The 20,060-nt window shown below is 29.7% G+C and overlaps 1 protein-coding gene across 10 annotated transcripts in view; it reads right to left on the bottom strand.

Annotated features, from left to right (window-relative positions):
- The window catches only part of adgrl2b.1 (adhesion G protein-coupled receptor L2b, tandem duplicate 1), a 228,657-nt gene that overhangs the window by 49,882 nt on the left and 158,715 nt on the right, over positions 1-20,060 (bottom strand). For 7 of the 10 annotated variants that reach the window (NM_001366847.1, NM_001366848.1, XM_073911631.1 and 4 more), the window contains exon 9: positions 10,159-10,342. In NM_001366847.1, the coding sequence (NP_001353776.1) occupies positions 10,159-10,342 (184 nt within the window). Of the gene's footprint in view, positions 1-10,158; positions 10,343-14,861; positions 14,901-20,060 lie in introns of all 10 variants that reach the window. The other 3 variants (XM_073911642.1, XM_073911626.1, XM_073911633.1) reach the window with 1 other exon arrangement.

Genomic DNA, 20,060 nt, shown 5'->3' with positions numbered 1-20,060 from the left:
ACTATGGAATTCAATGGTTACCAGTTTTCAACATTTTTCAAAATATCTTCTTTTTTGTTTAACAGAATAAACCTGCAACCATTGACTTTTGTGGTAGGACAAACAAATAGTATAGAAGTCAATGGTTACCGGTTTTCAACATTCTACAAAATATATTTTTTGGTGTTTAACAGAAAAAACCTGTAGCCATTGACTTCCATAGTAGGAAAAACAAGTACTACAGAAGTCAATGGTTACCGGTTTTTAACATTCTACAAAATATCTTCTTTTTTGTTTGACAGAATACTCCTGCAACCATTGACTTTCATAGTAGGACAAACAAACACAACAGAAGACAATGGTTATTGGTTTTTAACATTCTTCAAAGTATCTTCTTTTTGTGTTTAACAGAATAAAGAAAACTCAAACAATTGGTGACAAGTGAAATGGTGAGGATTTTTCAGTTTTTGAGTGAACTATCCTTTTAATAACTGTTCCATTAAACCAGTGTGAGGTGATTTCATTAAAACAAGACACTGTGAAGAGAGCGAATCAAGAAGAAAGCAATATAATTGTGTTTAAAAGCTTCCTAATGCACTTCAGCCCAAATAATAGTGCTTCTACCACATCACACAATTCCCAAATACGAAATAAAGTACAATAAATGCTGTTCCCACTGGCTCCTTAATTAAAAACAGCTCATTCATTACTATTAACTGAATGTTGAGGCATTCTTTCCCACATCCTCCACACTGGGCTTTGTGACATTGGTTTGTCTTTTGATGTGAAAGCAGAAGATCTGAGCTATGTTCCAGGGTTGATTCTCTTTTGTCTGACACCAGCAGAAAGATACCGGCACACAAAAAATCAGGCGGATTTTGGATGGAGTTACAGTAAAGATTACAGTAAACAGACTTTAAACAGCAGCTTTAAAAAAATGTAGTTATTATGATTAACTAAAATTGTGTACAAAAACAAATACTATGCAAGTTAATGGTTAACTGTTTTCAACATTCTTCAAAATATCTTCTTTAGTGTTTAACAGATAGAGCCTGTAACCATTGATTTTAATAGTAGGAAAAAGAAATACTTTGGAAGTCAATATCAAAGATATTTTGAAGAATGCTGAAAACCAGTAACCATCGACTTTTATAGTATTTGATTTTTTCTACTATGAAAGTCAATGGTTACAGGTTTATTCTGTTAAACACAAACGGAGATATTTTGAAGAATGTTGAAATCCAGTAACCATCGACTTTTATAGTATTTGATTTTTTCTACTATGGAAGTCAATGGTTACAGGTTTATTCTGTTAAACACAAACGGAGATATTTTGAAGAATGTTGAAAACCTGTAACCATTTACTTTTATAGTATTTGTTTTTCCTACTATGGAAGTCAATGGTTACAGGTTTATTCTGTTAAACACAAAAGAAGACATTTTAAAGAATGTTGAAATCCGGTAACCACCGACTTTTACAGTACTTGATTTTTCTACCATGGAAGTCAATAGTTACAGGTTTATTCTGTTAAACACAAAAGAAGATATTTCAAAGAAAGTTGAAAACCGGTAACCATTAACTTGTATAGTTTTTGTTTTTCATACAATGGAAGTCAATAGTTACAGGTTTATTCTGTTAAACACAAAAGTAGATGTTTTGAAGATTGTTGAAATCCGGTAACCATTGACTTGTATAGCATTTGTTTTTCCTACTATGGAAGTCAATAGTTACAGGTTTATTCTGTTTAACACAAAAGAAGATATTTAGAAGAATGTTGAAATCCGGTAACCATCGACTTTTACAGTACTTGATTTTTCTACCATGGAAGTCAATAGTTACAGGTTTATTCTGTTAAACACAAAAGAAGATATTTCAAAGAAGGTTGAAAACCTGTAACCATTGACTTTTATAATTTTTGTTTTTCATACAATGGAAGTCAAAAGTTACAGGTTTATTCTGTTAAACACAAAAGTAGATGTTTTGAAGAATATTGAAATCCGGTAACCATTGACTTGTATAGCATTTGTTTTTCCTACTATGGAAGTCAATGGTTACAGGTTTATTCTGTTAAAACAAAAGAATTTATCTAGAAGAATGTTGAAAACAGGTAACCATTGACTTTTACAGTATTTGTTTTTTCTACTATGGAAGTCAATAGTTACAAGTTTAGTCTGTTAAACACAAAAGAAGATATTTCGAAGAATGTTAACCATTGACTTCTATAGTATTTTAAATAATAATAATAAAAAATATTATATCCATGGTATTATACTTTATACACCTTTATTACTATAAAAAATATTTAAATTTGACAGGAGGGATAATAATTTGCTCTTGGATTGTAAATACACTCTAACATTTTTGCAAATATTTACCAGTGTTTTCCTATTACACTTGGCCCTATATTTGATCTGTCAGTTTTTATGGCCTCAGTCTGTCTGAGCTTCTACATATATTCTCAGACAGACACAGTGATGGTGAAATCAGATCACACACACACACACACACGCACACACACACACGCGCACACGCACACACACATGCACGCACACACAGGCGCACACACAGGCGCACACACAGACGTCCCACTGGATTAATACACATGATCTGTTAGTCATGTTTCAGAGCAGACGGTTTTTACATTATCTCTCTTCACATTCATCATGCAGATTTAAACAGAGTTCTATTGCAGTAAACTCAGATAAAATACAAAGAGAATGTATGAAATATGTATTGCATTCTATTTTATCGATGCATATTAAACATTGCGTCAGGTTTCGGTAAACTGAGGTTTGTGAAAGAGCCGCTGGCACTTCATGAACGCACTGAATAAACACTGAATAAACAATATCTGCTGTCCATAGGAAACACACACTTTATACATCAGCGCAATGTTTGGCGAACGGGAAATGATGTGTGTAAATCCAGTGATCAGAAACTAATTATGATGAGTGATTATCATCATCTGAATAGACGCTGGAGTGCAATTACGCAAAGCTGAAGACCTGGACACATGCAGACTTCATTAGGAAAGAGACATTTCAAATGGAGAATTTTTCAGTGGAGTTAATAAATGATGGAAAATATGGATGTTTATTTGAAGAGATCCTAAATGAAACTTTTTAAATGGTTTATTTATTTATCTAAAGTATGCTCCACTTAAAAGTTTGACCTTGATTTATGAACAAAATTAAATTAAATTAAAAATAAATAAATAAATAAATAAATAAAACAATATAAATAAATAAATTCATGCCATTTTGAATATTTTAATTGAGTGAAAAAATATATTAATTAAAAATATGATAAATATGTTTTTAAAATATAAATAAAATCATATAACAAAATGTAATAAATAACAATAATAAATTAATTGAAATAATTAATTATATAATGAATAATAGAAATTCATGCCATTTTAAATATTTTACTTGAGTACAAAAAAGTAATCATTAAAAAATATATTAAGTATTTTTAAATATAATAAAATAATATTAATTAATTAAAATACATTCATGACACTTTAAAGATTTAACTTGAGTAAATAAATTGCAATAATTAAAAATATATATTAAATACACTTTCAGAATATCAGTAATTAAATAATAAAATATTATAAAAATAATAGTAAATAAACAATAAATAAAATAAATTCATGCCATTTTGAATATTTAGTTAATAAAATGTAATCCTTAAAAAATACATTAAATAGATTAGTAAAAATCTAAATAAATAAAAATAAAATATATAATAAAGAAGTAATAATAAATAATGGATAAAATAAAATATATTCATGCCTTTTTGAATATTTTACCTGAGTGAAAAAAATATAATAATTAAAAATATATTAAATGTGTTTTTAAAATATAAATAAAAAATATATAATAAAATATAATAAATAATAAATAAAAAAAACTATTACTTAAAATAAGTTCATGACATTATGAGTATTTTACTTGAGTGAAAATAATGTAAGTGTAAAAAATATATAAAATACATTAAGTATAAACAAAGTAACAAAATATAAAAAATAAATATCAATAAAAAATAAAAAATAGAAAAAATAAATCAATTCATGCAATTTTGAATATTTACTTAAGTAAAAAAGTAATTATTAAAAATATATACTAAACATTTTTAAATATATATAAATAAAAATATAATTAAATAATAAAATAATATTAATTAATAAATTAAAATACATTCATGACATTTTGGATATTTTACTTGAGTAACTTGTAATAATTAAAAAAAATATATTAAACAAATTGAGGCCATTTTGAATATCTTACTTGAGTGAATAACTTGTAATAATTAAATATATATATTAAACATTTTTTTCAAAATATAAATAAATAAAAAATATGATTGAAAATGATAGTAAATAAAAATAAATAAAATTAATTCATGCCATTTTGAATATATTACTTGAGTGAATACAACGTAAAAAGTAAAAATATATATTACATATTTAAAAATATGTAAACAAAAATAAAAAGTATTATAAATAAAATAAATAAAGTTATAATAATAAATAAAATAAATGTATGCCATTTTGAATATTTTACTTGGGTTAATAAAATGTAAATTTTATTTAATATATATATAAAACAAAGAAATAATAATAAACAAAAATTAAATAAATCCATGCCATTTTGAATATTTTACTTGAGTTAATTAAATAAAAAAGAAAATTAAATAAAAATGTAACAATATAAATAAATATATAAATAAATAAAACTATAAATAAACATCATAATAAATAAAAATAAATTTTACTAACTGTTCTCTATGAGATGTAAACACATAAAAATACAAATATGATGTATGTTATGTAGATTAAAATTGTTTTGTTTTTATGTATGTGTGTATGCATTTACATATTCATAATAGACATATACACATATATTAATTCAAATTAAATCTTTGCCCAGCACATTTCACACATAATCTATTCACCATTTAAAATGCAATACAATCTAATTAAAACTACACGACTGTATATTCCACAACTGCACTGCTTAAATTGCACCAACGTAACAGATTTTAGAGGGATTATTATTAATATTATTCCGACTCCTAGTTGGTCAAAACTGAAGCCGGTTCCCTGTAAACTCCAGCAGTTTCTCAGCTTGACTTCTCGTCTTCAAGCTGGAAATAATAATGATTTTCTGAGCTAGATCGACTCTGCCGGGGAAAAACTCTGTAACTGCTGCTGTTGTGAAGCTTCTCTTTGTCTTTTCTTTTCCTTCTAGGAAAGCTGATCTGCTGAAAACACCGACCACAACACACACTTCCACTGCTCCTCACACGCTGATTAAAAAGACCGGGACAGCGTACAGATAAAGTCAGAATTATTCGCCCTCCAGTGAATGTCTTTGTCAGATATTTCCCAAAGGATGATGAACAGAATCAGGAAATGTTCACAGTATTTTCTATAATATTTTTACTTCTGAAGAAAGTCTCATTTGTTTTATTTCAGCTAGAAGAAAAGCAGTTCTTAATTTATTTAAAGCCATTTTAAGGTCAATATTATTAGCCCCTTTAAGCAGTATTTGGTATGGATTGTCTCCAGAACACACCACTGTTATACAATGACCTGCAACCTTGTCACAATGATGTATGATGGGATTTGTAGTTCTTTTGATGGCAGATTTGTAGTTCTTCAGCGATTTGTACGGACTAGAATGCTGGAGAATTACAAATCTGCCAATAAAAGAACTACAAATCCCATTATACTTGTTTACACACACCAGTTGCAGTTCACCAGCTGATTGCATGCACATGCAGATGGAAGCTCATCACGGACTAATTACACAGCTCACACACACACACACACACACACATCAGGGCTGAGTCTTGTTCACTGTTTTCTGTAAGCATTTCAAAGTGTTATTTCTTTACTAGTGTTAATTGTTTTATGTTGTTTGCCGCCTGAACTGATCTCTTTGCCTGTGACCCCGCTACGCTTTTGGATAACCTGCATGCTCCTGCTTTGCTTCTGTGTTGAGCATTGCCTGCCTGGTCATTCTCAGTTGAATAAAGTACTGCACGTGGATCCTCAACTCCGTAGTCCAGCGTCCTTAAGTCATTCTAAGTCATTGTTCATAATAAAACAAATAAGACTTTCTCCAGAAGGAAAAATATTATAGGAAATACTGTGAAAAATTCCTTAATTTGTTGAATAAAAATCACAGATGGGAAAATGGCCAATAAAATTGCTGCTTGTACATTGATTTAGACTGAAATGTTCCAAAAACAGATGATTTGAGTTTCTGGAGCGAGAGAGAGAGAGAGAGAGAGAGAGAGAGAGAGAGAGCGTTCTGCTGGATCTGCATATACTGTCCAACACACTTCTCGCCTGAGCAATTAATTATGCATCTTCTCTCTATACTATTGGTTTACCGCTGAGGATTTTGTCCTGAATATGCCGGTTTCAGAGACTTTTCCAGCCGCACTGCAGCAATGCACTGAAACACAACATTCATCTGCAAAACACTGAGCATTTAACACTCATGCACACTCTGAGAGAGCATGGAAACAAGACACACACACATTCAATAGACTTCGAATAATGTGTCACTTCATTATTTGAACGAAATAAAATGAATTAAAATAAAGTAAATTAAAATAATAAAAATAAAAATTAAATTAAATAATAATGAAATTAAATTAAATAAAGTAGCGTAAATTTTATTTTAAATAAAGTTAATTAAAATAAAGTAATAAAATAATAACATTTAATTAAGTAAAGTAAATAATATAAAATAAAAATAAATTAAGTTAAAATAAGAAAATAAAATAATAATTCAATTAAATAAAGTAACGTAAAGTATTGAAATAAAATAAATATGAAATAAAATTAAAGTAAATAAAAAAACAATAAAAAAATAATTAAATTTAATTAAATATATTAAATAAAATTAAGTTAATTAAATTAAAATACAATAACAAAATACTAATAAAAATGAATTAAAGTAAAATAATTAAAATAAAGTAACAGGAAATAAAAATAAATGAAAATTAAAATAAATATGAAATAAAATAAAATAAATTAAAATAAAATAATAATGAAATTAAATTAAATAAAGTATCTTATAATAATAAAATAAATATTAAATAAAATTAAGTTAATTAAATTAAAATAAAAGTATCTTATAATAATACAATTAAATTAAACTAATTTAAAAAAAAAAATAAATAAAGCAAAATAAATAAAATAAAAAATATAATAAAATACACATAAAATATATAATAAAATAAAATTCAATTAAATATTTTAAAAACAATAAATAATAATAATAATAATACAAAAATAAATAAATATAAAAAATGTTTAATTACAGTAAAAGATCACTGAGCCACAGATCTTTAAAACGGCAGTCGTCAAGAGATACAGAATTGAAATAAACCCAAGAGCACTATAAAAACATGCATAACATTATTATAACAATTATAATATTTTATTAACATATTACTTTTAATGTAATTATTTAAAACGTATTTAATAATATACAATGAAGATAAAATTATTATTAATATTATTACTATAATTAATATTTATATAATTTTAATTATATTATAAACATTGCATTATAATAATTATATTATCATAAGTCATGTTTTACTTTTAATGTCATTATATAAAGTGAATAGATTTATATAATAAATAATACAAAATTAATATAATAACAATAACAACAATTATTAATATTATTATTGATTAAATATCAATATTATTATTATTACTATAATTATTATTTATAATATTTTAATTATAAATACTATATTATATTTTTATTGTAAAAATAATGTTTTCATTTTAATGTAATCATATAAAATGAATACATTTCTATAATAAATTAAAATATATATTAAATTAATATAATAATAGCAACAACTATTATTATTATTATTATTATAAATGATTGCTTTGACGATGAGTGCATTATTCACTATTCATTCATTGCTCAGTTTCAGTTCAGAAAAACAACTAAATAATTCTTTCTAGATTTTTCTTCCCAAACATTTTCAGTGGATTGTGTGTGTGTGTGTGTGTGTGCATGTGTGTGTTGTTCTCCTCTAGCATGTTTTGAATAAAATCACTGCTAACAACTGCTTGCCATATGTCAGATGTTCCCACTGAAAATCTGCTTTTATCCTAAATTTGACGAACGTCCAAAATGCAAAACTCTTTTCTTTGTAGTGATCTTTATAATTACAAATGATGGATAAAAAGTGAAACTCAACTGGACTGGCAAAGAACAGCAGTTATACCGCATACGTCTCGAGCGCTTAGCGTTCGTCTGTCACCAAAATAAAATAAATAAGTAAACTTGAAAGACATTGGCAATGCAACGCAGGCTGTCTACAAGAGTCAAAGACAAAAGAGGATTTCAGACATCAAACTGTTTGGTTTTTAAGTCATAGTTTGGTGTTGTTTTATGGAAAATTTCATGTAGGTTTTTGTGTCAATGTTTTGTCAATTAAGGCTTATTTAGCTTAAAAGACATCTCTCATATTGAGAATGAAGACATATTCTTCACTCAGGTGTGAGTTTCTCTAACAAAGTGTAAGAATCTTGATGATTCTGTGGGTCTCATCAATCAAATCTGAGCTTTACTTTGTATTCTCTATTGGATTCGGCTCAGGTGATTGGCTGGGCCATTCTACAGCTTAATTTTCTTTCTCTGAAAGCATCTGAGAGTCTCCTTGGCTGTGTTTTGGATCATTGTCTTGCTGAAATGTCCACCCTGGGTTCAACCTTATCCTCATGCTAATGTAGATGTTGGATTGAGGCAGCTGATATTCATTTAGACTGAGGAAGGGCAGAGGAGTGCTGAAGAACTACTGAGAGATTTCAACTGCTGTCAGAAGTCGTAAATTATGGATGTTTTCATAAGTTAAAGATAAAAGGGGCTTTTTCATTACATTACAATAATTTAATTAGTTGTATAATAATAGCAATAATAATAATAATAATAATAATAATAAAAATAATAATAATTATTATTAATATTATCATAATAATAACACAAATAATGAAATAATAATAATATCAATAACATTAATTATTATAATAACAACAACAATAATTATAACAAACATAATAATAATAATAATAATAATAATAATAATAATAACATTAATAATAATAAATAATAATAATAATAATAATAACAACAATAATAATAAAGATAAAAATAATAATAACAACACCAATAATAATAATAAAAATAATAAAAGTAATAATAATAATAATAATAATAATAATAACATTAATAATAAATACAAAAATAATAAAAATAACAACAATAATAATAATGATGATAAAAATAATAATAACATCACTAATAATAATATTATTAATAGTAATAGTAATAATAATATTAACAATAATAATAAATATAATGGGAATGAAAATAATAATAATTATTATTATATTGAAAATAAAAAAATAATGATAATAAAAATAAAATAATATTGTTAATAATAATAAAAACAAATGAAAATACAAAAAATAATAATAATAACATTAACATTAATAATAACAATTATACAACAACTATTATTGTTATTATTATTATTATTATTTGTTTAATTATTATTATTATTATTATTATTATTATTATTATATTTGCCATTATTGTTAACAATAATGTCAGTGTTATTAGAGTTGTTATTATTGTTATTATTATTATTACTTGTTTAATAATTATTATTATATTTGCCATTATTATTAACAATAATGTCAGTGTTATTATTATTTATTATTATTATTAGACGTTAAAATATCATTTAGTCAAAAATAGTGTAAATACCAGAAAAAAAATTGTCAGGCATATTTAGCACAATTTTTATTTGGTGGCATTAAAACTAAACAGTAAACATTACAAATGCTACCCTTTCCCTCCAACAGGGAAAACCAGCAACAATGAAGAATGCATGATTATATGCTGGCATGGCTTTGCAATGAAAAAATGTGAGATTATAATGGAAGTCAATGGGTCAAAAACAGACACCAAAGAGGAGTCAATTTGCCCAGAGTATATTGTTTTTGAAAGCATTTTCCCAGAATATGTGTCATAAGATTATATGTGTAAGGCTTGTCACCAAAAATCCCTCCATTTGCAAAAACACAGAGAAGATTGTGGCCAAATAATGTAGTTCAGACTCACTGATGTTTTCTGCAGGCATGCGCACCACCGCCGGCTCGATCAGGTTGTCCGCCAGCACAAACGCTCCTTCCTCTAGTGTGTCCAGCAGCATGGTGGCAGCGTGAGTTTGCTCCGTCGAGTTCATGTCTTCCCAGGATTTGAGCGCTTCTGGCCTTAGCAGGTTGTCAACTGTGTCCACGATGGCCTGAAATGAAGAAAACAAACTCCAATCACCGACGAGACCATTTTTGCCTTTCCTTTCCCAAGAAAAAACATGTAGAAATGCAGGCAACACATGGAGAAGTCAATGAGAAAACAGCCATGATGGAGAACCACGCGGTCATTGGTGCAAATATGATTGAGTTTTTGTCTTGTTTCTAGTCCAAATTAGATTCAAATGACATCACATTCAGTCTTTTAGTAGATACTTTTGTCTACAGGTGGTTTGTCAAGCCCACTCATCTGTTTTATTTTCAGAGACATTGAGAAAGTGTCAAATGCAAGTGTCTGAAAAAGTGTTAGAGAGATGAAAGAGGGTGTGTTCCACAGGTGGTTTGTCAGGACCACTCACCTGTGTGAGGCACACTCAAGAAAGAAATGTCTTTCATAAAAAAATAAAATAAAATAAAAGTACAATATTAAAGTAAAAATTAAAAATAAAATAAAAAGTAAAATAAAATAAATATTAAATTAAAAAGTAAAGTAAATTAAAATGGTTAAATTAAATAAAATATTACAAAATTAAATAAATTAAAATAATAAAATTAAATTAAATAAAAAAAAATTTAAATTAAAAAAGTGAAGTCAAATAAAATAATAAAATTAAATAATACAATTAAATAATACAAAATCATTTAAAGTAAAATAATGAAGTAAAATAAAAAATAAATTCAAAAATTAAATTAAAAAGTAAAGTAAAACAAAACAGTAAAATAAAATACAAAATTAAATAAAGTAAAATAATAAAGTAAATTTAAATACAATTTAAAAAATAAAATAAAATAAATATTAAATTAAAAAAGTAAAGTAAAATAAAATAATAAAATAAAAAATAGATTAAGAAATGTAAAATAATAAAATTACATTTAAAAAAATAAATAAAAATAAATATTCAATTAAATTAAGTAAAGTAAAATAATAATTTAAAAAATTAATTTAATTAAATAAAAGTTAAACTAAATAAAGTAAAACAGTAAAATTTAATCAAATTAAACAATTAAATATTAAAAATGTTAAAATAAATAAAGTAAGATTCAATAAATAAAATTGAAATAAATAAATAAATAAATAAATTATATTTTTTAATCATACTGACACTGACAGCTCCAATAGAGATAGAGATGTTGCACAATCAGCTGAAATGCTGCTAGAATTGGTGTTTATGTACGGCCGATATATATTGCATCACCAAAAATGCTTGAGCTCATGTCTGTGTGCAGTGTGTTTAGTCCATATATTGATTATAGTGACAGGACGCTCTCATTGGTATCATTAATAACTCTTTATATCTGCTTTGACCTAAATTCGGTTTAATAAAACAATGCAAAGACAATCACTGTAAAAACAGAAACAAACAGGGTTTAAATAAGGTTTTTCAATCTGAAAGTGTCTGACATATAAAACCGTAACTGACAGGCTGTTGCTGTTTTTCCTTCCATTTTTGGGAGGAAAAATAAATCAGGCAGCGCCGGGAATACACTGGAGACGAGAGAGAAACCAATGAGAGACGAGACGCTGAAAAAAACAGGCATGATGGGAAATCAAACACCCTCCCAAAGTGTCACTGCTGTAAAATATGCTGTTTGACTTCATGATTCAACAGTTGCAGTGATATTTGTGTGTGTTTCTGCCTCAGTTTATAACAGATCAAGGCACTGTACATATACATATATACAGTTGAAGGCTGAATTATGAGCCCCCCGTATATATTTTTCCCCAATTTCTGTTTAACGAAGAGAAGACTTTATTAACACATTTCCAATCATAATAGTGTTAATAACTCATCTCTAACAACTGATTTATTTTCTCTTTGCCATGATTGCAGCACATAATATTAGACTGGAATTTCTTCAAGACACTAGTGTTTAGCTTAAGTGACATTTAAAGGCTTCACTAGGGTAAGTTAGGGTAATTAGGCAAGTCATTGTATAACAGTGGTTTATTCTGTAGATAATCCAAAACTAACATTGCTTAAGAGGGCTATAGAAAAAATATGTATACATTCCTAATGTTTAGGTCTCAAAACAACAGTTTCCTCCATCTGCATTCCTCACGGTTTCTCCTGCTGTTCTTCTTTGCTCTTTTAAAAGTCCACTCAGCTCTTGCTGAAACACTGGGACGCTTCAGAAAACTGGACTGTCAGATTCAATTTCCTATTTGGAATCAATAACGTACGGCTTTGCTTTCCTATCTGTAACGGGATCTAACTGCAGCGCTGCCAAAAAATAAAGACAATAACAAAAGTGTTGCTGAAAACTCCAGAACATGGGATGTTTTATCCAAACTCTACAGGTAGAAACCAGCTCAGCTAAAGAATGCAAACACCACTGCTGCTGTTTAAATGTTTAGGGTAAAACTTTACAATAAGGTTGAACTAGTTTATGTTATTTTATGAATTTATGAGTGCTGTCAAACACTCAAAATAATTGTAATTGTTTAAAATGAGCGGAATCAAAACAATTATTATTTTTTTATTCTATGAAATTATATTATATAGATTAAATTGTCAGTTTATTTATTTATCTGTTTATTTAGGTAACAAAATTGTTTTGTATGGTTTAGTTTTTATGTATGTATGCGTTTGTGTCATTTATATAAATATATAAGTTTAAATGCTGTAAAAAATGCTGGGTTCCACACAATTCCTTCATGTTGTCCAAACACAAATCGATTAAGTTAACCTAATTGTTTTTACAAATTTAAGTGGATTAAACAAATAAATAAATTAATTAATTAATTAATCAATCAATAGCCAAACAGATAAATAAATACATAAATAAACATATACATGAATAAATAAACAAACAAACAGATAAATAAATAAATACATGAATATATAAATAAGTAAACAAATAAATAAATGAATAAACATATGAATAATCCAATATCTAAATAAATTTAAAAATAAACAAACAGATAAACAAATAAATAAATAATAGATAGATAGACTAATACATAAACAAAAAGATAAACAAACACATAAATAAATAAACAGAATAATAAATAAATAAAACGGCAGTTAAACAAACAAATAAATAAATGAATAAACAAAGAGATAAATAAATTATCTGATGAATGACTAAATTAATTATCAAACAAACAAATAAACAGATGAACAAACATATAAATAAACGAACAAACAGATGAACAAACGAATAAATAAATAAACAGATGAACAAACAAACAGATAAATAAATTATTAATTAATAAAAATATTTAAATAACTAAATAATAAACATATTAATAAACAAACAAACAAACAAACAAAAAATAAATAAATAAAAATTGTAATTTCTATGCATGCTTCTGTATGCAAATAAGCCCATATTTAACACAACAATGCCTCATTAGCATATTTAAACAAAATTCTAGGTAAATAAATAGATAGATGAATAAATAAACAAACATAAATAGATAAGCTGACAGACAAACAAATAAATAAGTAAACAAACATATAAATAAATAAATAAATAAATAAATAAATAAATAAATAAATAAATAAACAGACAAACAATTTTGAACATGATTTTATCCAATATAAATTTCTATGCATGCTTCTGTATGCAAATAAGCCCATATTTAACACAACAATATCTCATTAGCATATTTAAACAACATTTTAATAAATAAACAGACAAACAAAAAATAAATAAATAAATAAATAAACAAACAAACAGACAGACAAACAAACAAACAAACGAACACAAACAAACAAATAAACAAACAAATAAATAAATAAATAAACAAACAAACAAACAGATAAACAAACAAATGAACACAAACAAACGAACACAAACAAATAAATAAACAAATAAATAAATAAATAAATAAATAAATAAATAAAAAATAGACAGACAAACAAATGCATGTATTATATGCCAAATATTTGACAAAAAAAAAATATTTTGTACAAGAGGGTTAATGATTTTGCCCTCATATAGAGGGTTTGTTCATATTTGACCCAGTGTTGGTTTAAGACAACCCAGCATTTTAAGTGTGTAGTGTTGTGTTGTCTACAAATGAACATAAACATGTCTGAAAAATGACACCTTTTCTAGAATAAACACACAACTATAAAGTGTCATCATGTGGTCTTTCATCTCTTCAGTGTGTGTGTGTGTGTGTGTGTGTGTGTTTGTGAGATTCAGCATTATTTCTTCATTACCGCTGTTGTGAATAACATGGAGACAAATGTGTGGAGGACACACAGATCTGCAGAACAGCAGGAGTGTGAACCGAGCAGGTGAAACACACATACGCGCACGCACGCACACACACACACACACACACACACACACACCTCTGCCACCATGACTGCGGGAAGTCCATTACAGCAGCACACACTCAAGCATTAAGAGTGAGTGCAGAAGCAGAGCATGATGGGAAAGCAGAGCAAGGCAACAGAGAAACCAGAGCGAGACTTCAGGAGGAACAGCAGACACACACACACACACACACACAGAGGCTGCATGCAGAAAAAGCAGGTGGAGACGGGCCGGAGGTACCTTCATATACGCCCTGCAAGTCCGCTCTCTTTTCTGACGCTTTTTATTTAGTTGTCAAACACGAAGACGGGAGATTAGAAACAACACACACACACACGCACACACACAGGAACACACACAGAGGAAAAGAGAAAGAGAAACAGGAGAAATAAGAGTCTGTGTGTCAGTCACATGATGAAGGAGAGCTGCACTTTAATGATCTGAGCATTGAGTCTCTCTATTATCCTGCATAAAGACTCCACTGAAACTGTGTTTGCTTCGCAGGTCAGAAGAGGACAGTTTAAACACATGCTGAAAAACACTTCGCTATTCAATTATATACACTCACCGGCCACTTTATTAGGTACACCTGTCCAACTGCTCTTTAACGCACATTTCTAATCAGCCAATCACATGGCAGGAACTCACTGCATGTAGACATGGTCAAGACGATCTGCTGCAGTTCACAGCGAGCATCAGAATGGGGAAGAAAGGGGATTTAAGCGACTTTGATTGTGACATGGTTGTTGCTGCCAGACGGGCTGCTCTGAGTATTTCAGAAACTGCTGATCTACTGGGATTTTCACGCACAACCATCTCTAGGGTTTACAGAGAATGCTCAAACAAAGAGGAAATATCCAGTGAGCGGCAGTTCTGTGGGCGCAAATGCCTTGGTGATGCCAGAGGAGAATGGCCAGACTGGTTCCAGCTGATAGAAAGGCAACAGTAACTCAAATAAGCACTCGCTACAACCGAGCTCTGCAGAAGAGCATCTCTGAACACACAACACGTCCAACCTTGAGGCGGATGGGCTACAGCAGCAGAAGAGCACACCGGGTGCCGCTCCTGTCAGCTAAGAACAGGAAACTGAGGCTACAATTCACACAGACTCACCAAAACTGGACAATAGAAGATTGGAGAAACGTTGCCTGCTCTGATTAGTCTCCATTTCTGCTCACACATTTGGATGGTCGGGTCAGAATTTGGCATCAACAGCATGAAAGCATGGATCCATCCTGCCTTGTATCAGCGGTTCAGGCTGGTGGTGGTGGTGTAAGGGTGTGGGGGATATATTCAAGGCACACTTTGTGCTCATTAGTAACAATCAAGCATCATTTCAACGCCACAGCCTACCTGAGTATTGTTGCTGACCATGTCCATCCCTTTATGAGCACAGTGTCTCCATCTTCTGATGGCTACTTCCAGCAGGTTAACACACCATGTCATAAAGCTCAATCATCTCAGACTGGTTTCTTGAACATGACGATAAGTTCACTGTACTCAAATGGCCTCCACAGTTGCCAGAGCTCAATCCAATAGAGCACATTTGGGATGTGGCTGAATGGGAGATTGGCATCATGGATGTGCAGCCGACAAATCTGCAGCAACTGCATGATGCTATCATGTCAATATGGAGAAAAACCTCTGAGGAATATTTCCAGTAGCCTGTTGAATCTACGCCACGAAGGATTAAGGCAGTTCTACTAGTAAAGTGTACCTAATGAAGTGGCCAGTGAGAGTATATTTTCTATTATAATTTTTTTTGCTGTTACACAGAAACCTCATTGAATGGGTTAGTTCATTTGCATATGAAAACTCTGTCATCATTTACTCTCTTTTTCATTTGTTACAAACCTCTATGAGTTTCTTTATTCTGTTAAACATTAAAAGAAGATGTTTTGAAGAATGTTGGAAACCAGTAACCATTGACTCCCACAGTATTTGTTTTTTCTACTAAGTAGATGGTTACAAGTGTTCAGCTTTCTTTAAAACATCTTCTTTTAATGTTTAGCAAAATAAAAAAAAAACTCATAAAGGTTTGAAACAACAAGAGGGAGAGTAAATAATACAGGATGGATGGATGGATGGAAAGAAGAGATGGATGGATGGATGGATGGAAAGAAGAGATGGATGGATGGATGGATGGATGGAAAGAAGAGATGGATGGATGGATAGATACATAGATATATGGATGGATGGATGGATGGATGGATGGATGGATGGATGGATGGATGGAAAGAAGAGATGGATGGATGGATGGATGGATGGATGGATGGATGGATGGATGGATGGAAAGAAGAGATGGATGGATGGATAGATACATAGATATATGGATGGATGGATGGATGGATGGATACACAAATAGATGGATGGATGAATGGATAGATAGATAGATAGATAGATAGATAGATAGATAGATAGATAGATAGATAGATAGATAGATGGATGGATGGATGGATGGATGGATGGATGGATGGATGGATGGATGGATGGATGGATGGATGGATGGATGGATGGATGGATGGATGGATGGATGGATGGATGGATGGATGGATGGATGGATGGATGGATGGATAGATAGATAGATAGATAGATAGATAGATAGATAGATAGATAGATAGATAGATAGATAGATAGATAGATAGATAGATAGATAGATAGATAGATAAATAGATAGATAGATTCAGCTTAAAGTTACATTTAAAGGCTTAACTAGGGTAATTAGGGTAAAGTTAGGGTAATTAGGCAAGTCATTGTATAACAGTGATTTATTCTGGAGACAATCTAAAACTAATATTGCTTAAGGGGGCTAATAATATTGACCTTAAAATGGCTTTAAATAAATTAAAAACTGCTTTTATTCAAGCCGAAATAAAACAATTAAGACTTTCTCCAGAAGAAAAAATATTATAGAAAATACTGTGAGAAATTCCTGAATCTGTGCAACATCATTTGGGAAATACACAGGGAGGGCGAATAATTTTGACTTCACCTATATGAAGCATCATGGTCCCGTGAGGCACAACATTTAGCTCCACTTTATGTCCACACATGAATCTCAACTCGGCTTAATAACAGCTTTCTGAACTCCACATGGCATTCAGTTGTAATACTTCTGGCGTGTCCACCATTAAAACAGGCAGTAAATGAATGACATTATATTCCTCATCCATTTACAGGTTATAAAGTTGACTGTAGCTGTGTGGTCTCTCAGTTTTTCCCTGTACTTGAACACACTTGGGCCAAAATATCATGCTGTAAAACAGTCCCTTAACAGACTTTTTCCACAGATGCATCATGTGACGTTATTGCAACCCACACTCAGCCAAAGTCCTCTTAAAGACATCTGTCTGCATTGAATTAATCACTAAACCTTCAGCCATGCATCTGTGTACTGCATTACAAGTGATCAAATTAGCCTACTCAAGTAATCCATTAAAGGGACAGTTCACCCAAAAATGAAAATTTACTCATGGAAATGCATGTTTTTGTTAGCAGGAAGTTGCTAGGCAACAGAGGCATTCATATTTAACCCTTTCACGCATAAGTTTTAAATACTCCAGCTTGCCCCTTCTCTGTGAGTTTGTTTGTGAGACCATTCTAGACTATCCCAACTAGATTTCACCTTCTCCTGCAGCGCAGTGAAGTATAGATGGGATACAGCTAAGGATACTCACGTCAATATAGAATAATTTTTCTGACACTGTACAACAAATAACGTTTTATATTACAGTGAGGGTTGGGTTTAGGGTTCAGGTAGGGGTAGATGCTAATAAAAGACAATTAATGTGTAACTTAATAAACAATATATGGGTCGCTGGTTCAAGCCTTGGCTGTCATTTCTGTGTGGAGTTTGCATGTTCTCCTCATGTTGGCATGGGTTTTCTCCGGGTGCTTCGGTTTCCCCCACAGTCCAAACATATGCACTATATATGAATTGGGTAAGCTAAATTGCCCGTAGTGTATGTGTGTAAATGAGAGTGAATGGGTGTTTCCCAGGGGTGGGTTGCAGCTAGAAGGGCATTCACTGCGTAAAACATAAGCTGGAATAGTTGGTGGTTCATTCTGCTGTGGCAACCCCTGATTAATGAAGGGACTAAGCCAAAAAGAAAACGAATATTGCCACCTTCATATACATCCGCATGCATTTTACAAGCCTTAAATGTTTTTGTCTTGTAGTTATGTGTATTTGAATGTCTGAAACCGAAAATAAATGTTAGCACGGAAAAATAGTTATTTATGACAAGCGATGCGCACCTCTTACAGTCAGATTTGAGTTTTAGCAGTTGATGACGTGCGCTCTGAACGTTTTAATCACACCGGTGTGATCGTATGGTTCAGGGACCAGCCAAAGCTGATCACACTGGTGTGATCGTATGCCTCAGGGACCAGTCAAGGCTGATCACACCGGAGTGAATGTACGATTCAAGGATCAGCCAAGGCTGATCACACCGGTGTGATCGTAAGCGTGAAAGGGTTAAAATCACGAGAAAAAAGTAGCAGATACGGAAACGTATGCAGTCATTTTAATATTCAGCTCTATTGTGTTGTAGAATTTTAATAAAAATAACTATGTTTGAAAGAAATACACACATATTTCTATAAATAGATATGTGGGATTTATTTCAACAAAGTTATTAAGTTGCAAAAGTTTAAAAAGGTCAAAATAACCGCCTTGGTAGTTCTAGTGCCAAGTAAGCTGTGATTGAGAAATTATGGGAAACGTGCCAAAAATATTACGTATTGTTTGGATTTAGGTCCCCCAGAATAAGGGTTATGAAATTGACCTTCACAGAGATAAATGAGCTTCGCAAAAATAGGCCTGTAATTTATACCCACTGTTTCTGAAAGACCATTCCAACATCCCACTACTGAAGCTGAAAGAGTGTTCAGAGGAGATTAAAGACAGCATGAAACTGAACTTGAGATCGTCTTCTCTGCTCTTTTATGAGATGTAGAAAACTGAATCAGCTCAGAAAATGAGAACAAATGAGGGCTGGACTGGATTTTGTTTATGAGGGATTGACTGGATGGTTGTGGTTTGCTATTGGTGGATCTTATGGGAGCGAGAAATATTAAAATAAAATAAAATAAAATAAAATAAAATAAAATAAAATAAAATAAAATAAAATAAAATAAAATAAAATAATAAAATAAAATAAATTAAAATTAAATTAAATAAAAAATAAATAAATAAAATAAATTAACAAAAAATATATAGATAAAAAAATGAAGTAACATAAAAAAAATTAATTAATTAATAAATATATAAAATAATTAATTATTTAATAAAGCAATTTATTATTCATTATTAAGTAATTATTTAATAAATTTAATTAGTCAGGTAACTTTTAAAATAAGGTTCCACTATTGTAAGTTAATGTATTTACAAACATAAACAAACATAAAACAATATATGTATTATCGTGTTTATTTACA

Source organism: Danio rerio, chromosome 2 (genome assembly GCF_049306965.1).
Source record: "Danio rerio strain Tuebingen ecotype United States chromosome 2, GRCz12tu, whole genome shotgun sequence".
NCBI lineage: Eukaryota > Metazoa > Chordata > Actinopteri > Cypriniformes > Danionidae > Danio > Danio rerio.
The sequence above is the reverse complement of the archived record's forward strand: the minus strand, read 5'-3'. Positions and strand labels throughout refer to the sequence as shown.